Genomic DNA, 10,573 nt, shown 5'->3' on the forward strand with positions numbered 1-10,573 from the left:
TGAACCCAGAAGTACCTTTACCTGACTGAACTATATTCCCACTTGGGCCTTTTGGGGGGGGGGGCGGGGTCTCACTTAAGTTTTCAGGTTGGCCTTGAACTTGGGATCCTCATGCTTCAGTCTCCTCAGTTGCTGGGATGTAGGCATATACCATCATGCCCAGCTGAACCCACCTTTTGTGACTGCATTCTTTCAGTCTTTCATTTCTCTTGGTTTACACTGATTTCCTCAAAAATTCTTAACAGTTGATGATAACTCACCACTTAGAATTAACTCTAGGTCTTTGTCTCTTCCTAGACAAGACTTTGAAAACAAAGGATCAGTGAGTCTCAGCTCCTAGTTTTCTTTTTGGATCTCTTAAACCTGCCTGGGTATTTGCGTATTACCTAGAGTATGTTGCCTCCTCTCTTTTTTCTTTTCTTTTCATTCTCCTTCCTTCCCTGAAATCCCAGCTATTCAGCTGGGTCACAAGTTCAAGGCTAGCCTCGGCAACTTAGCAAGACCTTCAGCAACTTAGTAAGACCCTATCTCAAAATAAAAATTAAAAGTAGATATAGCCGGATTACAGGTATTGCCACTACACCAGTCTCCTTCCTTTTTTAAAAAACCAAGCAAGTAATCTCGGAAGAAATGTGGAAAAAAGCATCCAATTTCAGTCCCTCTCATTTTTGTGGTTCAGGAAGGAGAGGGGTCAGTTTGAGGTCACCTGGCAGATTACCAATGAGGCCAGGTTCCCCAAATAGCATTCCTCTTTTTCTTCACATACTGGACCACTGTGGTTGAAGGTGGACAGTGAGTATTAGAAGGAAACAGAACCAGCTTAACTTTCATAGAGTGAGGAGTGTTTCTTTTCTTTTTTGCGGGGAGATACCAGGGATTAAACTGGGGGGCACTTGACTACTGAGCCCCATCCCCAGTCCTCTTTTGTATTTTATTTAGAGATAGGGTCTCATTGAGTTGCTTAACACCTCATTTTTGCTGAGGCTGGCTTTGCACTCAAGATCCTCCTGCCTCGGCCTCCCCAGCCCTTGGGATACAGGTATGTGCCACAGTGCCTGGGTGGAGTGTTTGTTTTCAGACTGCCAGGGTTGGTCATTTGGGAGGGAAGGACACCAGGCCATAACTCTCCACCATTGGGGATCGGGGGTATGAAGAGCACTTCACAAGCCTGGTATGCTGACACATGCCTGTAATATCATCTATTTGGGAGGTTGAGACAAGAAGATTGCAAGTTTAACACTAACCTAAACAATTTAATGAGACCTGGTCTCAAAATAAAAAGGGCTATGGATACACAGCTCAGTAGTAGAGTGCTTGCCTAGCATTGCCCCAGGCTCTGGGTTCAATCTTGGGGTGGGGGGGGCTTGACGTTTTTAAAGCTGGCTTATATGACTTGTGTTCTCTTTCCAGGCCTTCTGGTTGCCAACCATTGATGACTGACCCTGATGCTACTCAGCTATTTCTGTATAATGGGGGTGGCCAGCAGGAAAAACTCAGAGTGGACTGAGATAAGTGGGATTGGATCATTTGACTGGGCTGGACAACATCCTTTCACATGGCCTTCCCATGGATGTGCTGTACATCTGCTCAAAAGAAAAAATTACTTTGTTGAGCTTCTTCATAAGAACTCTTGGTGCCACCGACTCAGTTGGGACTTAGCCTTTCCAGCCATCAATGCACCAGGTTCCTCCAGAGTGACCAGACTTGTGATTAGGTTATAGTGGGGCTCTCAAAAGCACCTTCAGTTTTGAATGTATTTGCTGCTGAGGAGCCAATGAAGTCTTCAATTCTGCACATCCCTTCTCCCATCTCCATAAATGCATGGGAAGCCACAGTTCTGGTTTTAAGATGCTTGGGCAGCTCAGTGCCCCTTGCCCTCACCCTGCATGTCTTGTTACTGGGTCTCCCTGTGTAATTGTGGCATTATTCCACAGCCATCATATTTGTTAGGTGCCAAACATTTACAGAAATAAGTCTTCATATACCTTGGGGTCAAAGATAGGGACAAATACAGAAGGACCTTGCTTGTCAGGAAGTTGTGCAGTTGTCCTGTAAGGGTGGGTGGTCTGGATAGGCCCCAGGCACTGGTGTTGGGTAGGAAAAGGCTCAAGAACCTAAAAGGGAGGGAAGGGGTAGCATTGTGTTCCTCGGGCTAGAAGGTTTAGCAGCAGCCTGGTGCAGTCCCATCATCAAGATAAACCTACAGTCCTGAGTGCCTACCAAGCTTGGTTTGTACAAAAGCAAGGTAGGAGTCTATTTTTGTACCTGAGATGCATTGCTCTTTTCCTGTGGGCCAGTATTGTGGAATGAGTCTGAGTTGTTTACACTGATGCCTTCCTTCCCTGTCCACCACAATTGTGTACATAGTCTCCAGGTGACACCCCCCTTTTACCCAGCTCCCACTGAAGAGTTGGTTCTAGGCCTGTGTTATATGTTATATTTAGCCTTTTATATATGACCTTTGATTTCGGTTTGTATTTTAGCACAGTATGTGCATCTTCATTTAAATATATTTGTGCATTCATATATGCATATATATGTAATGTAGACATATATATGTATGTATGTATGTGTGTGTATATATATATATATATACATATACATATATATATATATAAAATCACCTGTAGCTTCTCAGTTCAGCCGAAGAAGGTGGAGTCCTGCAACCCAGGAGAAAGACTGCATCCTTGCTAATAGTGTTTGCCACAAGTGTTAGTCTTCCCTGTTACCTTTTTTCCTTTGGGAAACTAAATAAAAGCAAAGCTTCTTGTGTTTGCTGTTTCCATGGCAGCTAAGTGAGGGTCTTGGGATGACTTCCTATGTTCCTCAAGCCGCACTTTGGGGTCCTCTCTGCAGTATTAGTCTCTTTTTTGCCTGGTGGTGCTCTGTCTGCATCTGTATATATGTCATAGTCATTTGCATGGCTTCTGTGCCTGGCTTGCAGCATTTAGGGACAGGATGCTGAAACCAGAGCACTTTGTTTGTCTAAGGCTTCTTACCAATTACAGGTTACTCCCACTTAGTATGGCTACTTTCTTGCTCTTTTTCTTGAGAGGAAGAGGTTTTAGCTAGGCCCAAGTTGGGATGCTCTGTATCCAGCCCATGGCCTTTTTTTCCCCTGCATGGCCTTCTTAAGAGCAGACCAAGTGGCATGTTACTTCCTTAAGTACCCAGTGAAACATTTTATTGCAGACAACACTCCATGCAGATCCAGAAACTGAGGCCCAATAAAGTTATGACTTGCCCAAAGGTACATAGTTACTAGGGTAAATCAAGCCATCACTGCTTCTGTTTAGCAGCAGATATAGGCTGTGAATCACTAGCACTTTCTCTTTTTTTGTTGTTTGTTGTTTAAGCAATTACTCTTGACTTTTTAATCAAAGTGAAAGGGCAAATAGGCATACACCTTTCCCAAGAGTAGACTGGAATCTGCAACTGCTACCATGCCACCCACTGTGTAGCTCTTCCTTCCCAGAATGGAGGGATTCTGAGAAACCAAATAATTTGAGCTGTTACTGCCCTCCCCTGGCTTTTCAGGGTAGAAAGTTCACATTAGGAACGGTCAGAGATGGTGCTTGAAACTGAGTTAACAAGAAAGGCTGTATAATTTCTATATATGTAACTAACAGAGAAGGAACTCTCCAGTAGTAGGAATATGATGTGTATTTGAGTTCTCAGATGTCCAAAGCTGAGGCATCATGTCCTTTGAAAACATGTCACTTCACAGCCTCTACTTTATGCCCTGTGGAGCAGAGTTGGGGAGGAATAGAAAAGATTAAGCTGGAAGTGTGGCTAGGATAAAAGGGAAAGAAAGACTGAGAGCTGGCCCTGAGTAATGTATTGCTGGGAGCTGGAGTTAGGGCCAAAGCCACTGCTTTGTATGTGACAGCAACACTGAACTGCTCAACCACCAGCCAGTGGGGATATTTTTTAAAAGTTATTCCCTATTTCAATCTTAATTAGTGCTCATTAAGGATAATTGGGGGAATTTTAAAGAATCAATTGGCCACCCAAATGGTACCACTGTTAATCTTTTGGTGTTAAATGTTCCTCTACACATTTCTGTGCATAGGTTTTTGGTGTGTTTACATAGTTGTTATTCTACTGTATATACAATTTTATGTCCCTTTTGTACTTAACATATAAACTTTTTTTTCCATGTTAACAGTCTTAAACAGAATTTTATGGGTGCAGCCTCTTCCATTGAGTTTCTGAAGTATTGTCTGCCTGGTACCCAGAGGGAGGGAGAGAGGGAGGGGATGGGTTGTCTACCTTCATTCTCTTAGCTTACATGAGGCTCCCTGTAATGCTGTGTGAATGGATTGCTGTAACCCCTGCTAGATAAGGCCTATGGGCAAGTAAGAACCCCTAGGCTCTAATAGGCAGCCACTGGGCCAGAAATGAGTGACATTTAAAGGAAAGCCCAAGCCAACCTTAATCTTCAGAACTTATCTGGCATATATGTCAGTCTGCCTTGCACATACACACACCCCACAATTTCAACCTTTGATCAGAATGACAAATTCTTGGAATATGCATTCCCTACTAGACCCTGGCTTTTGGTGGCTTCTATACCAGGTCTGGCAGAAGGCCTAGCCACTTGCTTTGGTAACTTATTGCCTAGCCTGGTGAGATGGTAATTCCTGGGGCCTGCTGCTCTGGCTTAGCATCATCAGAGATGCAGGACCTGCTTCTGACTTTTTGAACTATAGCAGATGAAAATCCTGCCATTCTGACTACTTCTGTACCACTTTGGAGGTTGGCTAGGGACTCTGATAGAAGGATCCTTCTGGCTTGGGTGTAGCTGGCCATGGATAGGTTCTCCTGACTCAAGAGTACTCAAGGAGGAAGAGACCATCATGTGGTGTGGTGGGAGAGCTGCTGCAGCTTTAGCTCTGCTGGGAAATATGAACAAATCAGTCAGAATGGCTGCCCTTGCCACCTACTCCCTGGGTCTTGGCCTTGTGCAAAGAACAAGAGCAGGAGCAGGGAGTAGCCTTTAGCTTTGTTTGGAATTGAGGCCAGCAGGCTGTGGGGGTGAGCTGGTTTAGCAGTTGATGTAGGGAAGAGGCAGGGACAGAATGTTGCCCACACTTTGCTCAGGGAGAAGGGGAAAGGCTGTGCTGAGGAAGGAGGAAGTCAGTCTCCTGTAGGCTGGTAGGCCAACATTCTGGCATTTGCCAGCTGACTGATAAGAGATGCTGTGCAGAACTTCAAGGACTAACATTTTGTTATGGCCCCAACTGGGCCCAGATTCAGGCCTGGAAATCCTGGGCTGAGGAATACAATTATATGGAAAATGGAATATATATGGTAATACTTTTTTCTGTTGAAAAACATCTGAGAAATGGAATCTCACAACTGTACAAGTTTTACCATATGTTTTACTGGATATTCTGGCTGCAGTCTAAAACTTGAATTGCCTGGCAAAAGTTACTTCAATTCTAGGAGTGAATTCAGGAACTCAGAGAAAGCTGAAGTCATGAAGGTGGTTTGCCTTGTCGTTCAAATACTACCTGAGCCTTAGTAAGTTTTAGATGCCAACAGTCTTGTGAAGAAATTGAAGCTGTTTGTCAAGCAGCAAGCCCAAGGATCTTAACAGATGTATGTTTCCTGCTAAATCCAGCTTAAAAGGAGTTTGCATTCAAAATCAAGTGAAAAAGTAACCCTTATGGTACCTAAAGCTTGAGTTCACAGTGGTAGTAAAGGCATCCTTTCTGTTTCTTGGGCAACAATGGGGGTTGGGGGGAACTCACTCAAGATTAAGAACTAGGGGGGCTTCAGAGAAAATAGTTCCAACTCTATGCAAGTTTGTATGGTAGAGCTAAAACTAATCCTCTGGAAGGTGCCCTTAATCCAAGCTGTACAAGCAGTTCACAATTCACAAGGACTCTTCTGCAAATGAACATTTAATAATAGGAATGTGATAAGAAACAAAAGCAAAGGCATTGGGGGTGAGACTAGGGCAGGCCTGGGGCCAGGGGGAAGCAGTCAGTTAGAAGGCCAGGCCAGAGGTAGTGATAAGCATTCCCTGCCTAGCCAACTCTGGAAGCTCCTCTTGCCCCTTTTTGCTCTTCCCCCAACTTTAGCTGTAGGGGCCATGCCCTCCAACAGCAGAGAACAGGGCAAAACCTAAGCTGGTGTCTGCTCCAGAGCTTTCTTCAAGATAGGTGTTCTAGCAGATGTGAGACTGCCCAAGATTTTCTTGGGGGATTGTTAAATGGATGCTCTGACATCCATGGATTGGAAAACCTGTATCCAAATACAGGCCGCTACCTCTTGTGGCATCTTTGACTAATACTCTAAATGTGGGTATCTGTTTCTAAGAATAATTCTTGGGGTATTGAGGATCCTGTCTGAGAACCCTCACAAGGGTTTCCTAAGTTGTAGGGAATCAGATCCCTCTACCAGAGTGATGTGATTATTGCAAAAGGCAGGACCTGGTGGGCTGGGCTCTTTGTACCCTTCCAGCTCTTGCTGCCTGGTATAAAAAAATCCCCTTGAAACAGATGAACCTGGGTGAGAAGCAGGAACATTGGGCTGTGGCTGGGGATGGGACAAACAGGGCCTGTTCTTGTCCATAATGGAGGCATGCCCATACTGCAATGACTGGAGTGATTCTTGGATGGATGCAGTGTCAGAATCCTCAGTAGCCACTGCCTCCTTGGCTCTGGCTGTTCAAGGGAATCACGAACACAGAGACGTCATCATAGGACACCTGCCTTTCCCCTGTGGGACTGTCGTCCTTCCCCTGTGTGCTATGTATCAGCATTTGGGCCAACTCCGAGAACCTGTGAAGACCATCATGCAGATGTACTTTGGAGGCAGAGCAAAGGGACAAGGCCAGCCTTCCAGGAGAACTCCCTGCACAGGTTGGACACTCGGGAGGACCCAAAAAAATGTAGTCCAACTATGAGCCGAGCAAACAAGTCTGGTAGGACCACAGGAATCAACCCAAAGATTTTTGTGTGTGTGTGTTTGAGCTGGGGATGGAACCCAGGACTTTGTGCATGCAAGGCAAGCACTCTACCAACTGAGGTATATTCTATTCCCTAGCCTTAAGATTTTTTTCTGACCCACAATCACTCCCCCTCCTTTCTGAGAAGTTTGAGACAGCCCTAATTGGGCTGGCTGGCAGTGCTGTTTCAGCTTAACTACTTATGTCCCTGGCATGTACATACCTGTGTGCATCCTCTCTGTTCCCAGGGAGGAAGCTCCGTACCAGCCATGCCACCTGCTCATTGGACAGGACATCCCAGAGTCCATCAGTTGCCATGACAACTACATCCTCTTCCTGCAACTCTAACTGGTCCACATCCAGCACAGTTACCTGAAAGTTAAGCCTGAGGATCCTTAAATGCTCCCTTCCTGGCTCCCACCAGGCTCACTCCCTGTCTTTACAGGCAGATGGAGGCTGGAGTGGAATACATTGTCCTCTCACCTGTGGGACAGAGAGCAAGAAGGGCTTGAGCTGGATGTTTGTGTCCAGGACTCTGAGCTGATGGTCTCCCAGTCCTCGGGAGACAGCCAGCGTTCCCAGTAACCGAGCCTGAGGAAAGAGGAGAGGTGAGGTGATAAGACCTTGGCACTCCTGAGCACACAGGAAAGGGTGGACTGTAGACCCCAGGAGCTGTGCGTTGAAGAAGAAACATAAGGGAACAGACCCCAGGACACTAGCCACACTCCCCACTAAGGAACAAAGGAACTCCCACCTTCACAGAGCAAGTGGATGGAGATTCTGGAAGGGGGACCAGGTACTGACCTGCCTGCCATGTCCGTGGATCAGTGGGTACTTCAGATCTGATTTCTCCACACATTTGTAGCTCCTACCAGAAGCAGAGCCTGCATCAGCCCAAGCCCTCACTTGTCTCCCAACCTAGGGCCCAGCTATTTTACCCTCATAGGGCCCACCCTGCCCAGTAAGAGAGGGACTGCCACAGCTGAGCCTGGACCTCAGGTCTCTCCCCACCATATGCCCCCTCCCCCCTCACCAGCCGCTCATGTGATGATCCCTGAACAAAACCTTCTGCCCCAAGTCATCCCCCTTCAGCCGCCGAGGGAATTCCAGTCGGGTGAACTCATCAGCCAGAAGCTCAGGGTAGACAAAGGCCTGGGTGGGGAGGCCATGCTCGGGTCAGTCTCCCTTCTATGGCCCCTCGTGGCTCTGGATCCAGGACTTGGGGATCCATAGCCTCCCCCTGGTGAAGGTACCTACCAGATGCTGGATTCGCTGCCGCTCAGTCTCTGGAGTGAACTCAGAGCTCAGCGGCCGAATCTCATCTCTCCGAACCAAGATGGCCCTGTATGGGGTTGAGGAGGAGGAGGAGGAGGAGGGATCTATGAAGTGATCTTCATAGATCTCATCCTTGGATACCCTCCTGCCAGCCCCTCTTCACCATCAGGAGCCAGCTTTGGCCATACCAATCCCTGGTTCAAAGCCCTTTGAGACTGTCTTCAGGGTAAGGCTCAGTTTTTCACATTAGCACTTAAGGGCCCTATGATGCTCTTCCTGGCATCCCTCACACTTGACATATGCCAGGTACAAACAACTTGGCCATTCAATCCTCCCTGTTTCTAAACCTCCACTTCCAGTCATCTTTCATTGTCCCATTTCTGGTTTTCTCCTGCCCACCCCACCCCTGCCCACACTCCAAGAACTCACCTGCTATCCCCAGCATTGGCCACATACAGCTTTCCCTGCAGGGACACAGCCACCAGAGCTGTGCAGCCGCCCACCTGGCCTGAGGCCTCCAGCTCCCGCCCGATCACCTCATCCTGGAGCAAACCGAGGCCATCTTAGCTGCCACCTGTACTTCCATCATACCACTGTTTCCCAATCCCACCCTAAGGTTCACTCCCCAACAGCAGGCCTGGCAGTCCCAGCCCAAAGTCCAGCCATGAGTCCTCAATCCCTGTGGTTAGAAGATGCAGATATGGGAAGTGCTACTCAAAACAGAGGAAGAGAAATCAGCCCTTGCCCCAAGGACTAGCAGCATGTGCACTTAGTGCACTGAGCTGTGGATGTAGCTCAGTGGTAGAACACTTGCCTAGCATGCAGGAGGCCCTATTCAATCCCACCTACCAAAAAAAAAAAAAAAAAAGCATGTAGTAGAAGGAGCAAACAGGAGATTAAGATGACAGTGACAATAAGAAGCAAACTCAAATCATGTCTTCCCAGTTCAAGGTTATATGGCCTTATATGTTATGTTACGCAGGATTATGTTATGCAGGGATGCCCCACTCAGGTCCTTGAGATCAAAAACTTCCCTTACTCCCCAAAGGGTATACTCACACATTCCTGGAAGGCGCTCTCCAGGGCCCCAATCACCAAATCTTCTGCCCTGATGCCCTTTTCTTCCACAAACTGGGGGTCACTGGGGCAGACACAGTGGCCACTGAGGTGCATGGGGGGTTGAGCAGCCACCATGCCTTCTACCACGGCTTCCAGCTGCCGACGCAGGCAAGAGTGCAGAGTATTGGCAGCCAGGATGGCTGCTGCAGGACCACCGTGCCCATCAAATAGTGCCCAGTAATGACCCGTCAGGAACTGCGCAGGAAGGGCCTCCATGTCAGGCTCTGCCAGCTTCCCCCCCTGGTCCACCTTGCACTAGGATATGGGCAGCAAGGCAAGAGCCTGTATACCCTGGTCCCAGCCTGTAAGAAAAGTTCAGAACTGGCTGCACTTACTTCTTCTGGGCACAGAGTCAGCCATTCCCTATCCTCTTCAGGTCCGAACTCATATCTCCGGATGCACAGTTTCCCACAGGCAGCTTGATCCTCATTGAACTCAGATTTCTCTGCATTGATGATCCTGAGGCCAGAAAAAGGTCAGGTCAGTGACATACCTGTGTCCCCTTGGGTACAGAGACCCCAGAAAGAGGCAGCAGTTCCTGAGTGTTATTCCTGACAAACTTCTGGGCAACTCTGATTTAAGTTTCCTGTTAAGTGGCTTTGTGACTAAGAGAAAAGTCAAGGCCCAGACCCTCTAGAGTCTTATCTGTTGACCCAGGGCTGAAGTAGGAGTGAATTGTCTACAGAGATCAAGGGTTCCCTTTCCTATCCCCTGCCACATCCTAGGTGTTCCACACAGCACAGGCCATATAACCCAGGGTGAGATTTGGGATTCCCAAATCCTACAATGCTGGAATTCTACAGTCTCCCGGCCTCATCATGGAAGTCTTGGAGTGCAAGTCGTTCCCCACCAACACTCTTCTCTTAAGGAGGTTGGAGACCCAAAGAAAACACTGGGGTAGGATAAGGAGTCACTAGTTGAAGACAAGAAGGGTTATCTACAAGTGGGGTGGGGGTGTCACTCAGGTTAGCCTGTTTTCTAGATCAGCAGAGAACCCTCGACTGGATAAGGCGGGAGCCCTGATGGGGGTTCCCGGATCAAGGGTATCCCGGGTTGGAGGCACTCACTCGGCGTAGCCTGCGTTCCAGGGTAGCGTGCGGCCCCGCGCTGGGCTACGCACTGGCCGGGAGTCCGAGCGGCGCGAGGCGTCGGCGGTTCCTGGGCTGGAGCCAGAGCCACGCAGGAAGCGGGGCCGCCGGTAGGCACAGGGCTGGCGCGTGG

The 10,573-nt window shown here is 47.9% G+C and overlaps 2 protein-coding genes across 2 annotated transcripts in view; one reads left to right on the forward strand and one right to left on the reverse strand.

The window, feature by feature from the left end:
• Positions 1–2,772, forward strand: part of Wdr82 (WD repeat domain 82) — a 22,938-nt gene extending 20,166 nt beyond the window's left edge. The window contains exon 9 of the mRNA XM_015487085.2: positions 1,411–2,772. Within this exon, the coding sequence (XP_015342571.1) occupies positions 1,411–1,440 (30 nt within the window). The 3' untranslated portion in view covers positions 1,441–2,772. The remainder of the gene's footprint in view (positions 1–1,410) is intronic.
• A 3,119-nt stretch (positions 2,773–5,891) lies between these two features.
• Positions 5,892–10,567, reverse strand: Ppm1m (protein phosphatase, Mg2+/Mn2+ dependent 1M). The gene is made up of 10 exons (XM_015487084.2): positions 10,420–10,567; positions 9,688–9,811; positions 9,293–9,448; positions 8,663–8,775; positions 8,216–8,300; positions 7,992–8,110; positions 7,763–7,826; positions 7,442–7,549; positions 7,182–7,330; positions 5,892–6,791 (listed from the first exon to the last, which is right to left on the reverse strand). The coding sequence occupies exons 3-10, from the start codon at positions 9,425–9,427 to the stop codon at positions 6,647–6,649; spliced, it is 918 nt and encodes a 305-aa protein (XP_015342570.1). The 5' UTR covers positions 9,428–9,448; positions 9,688–9,811; positions 10,420–10,567; the 3' UTR covers positions 5,892–6,646.
• Positions 10,568–10,573: the final 6 nt, after the last annotated feature.

The sequence above is a fragment of the Marmota marmota genome, unplaced genomic scaffold (assembly GCF_001458135.2).
Source record: "Marmota marmota marmota unplaced genomic scaffold, marMar, whole genome shotgun sequence".
In the NCBI taxonomy this organism is placed as follows: domain Eukaryota; kingdom Metazoa; phylum Chordata; class Mammalia; order Rodentia; family Sciuridae; genus Marmota; species Marmota marmota.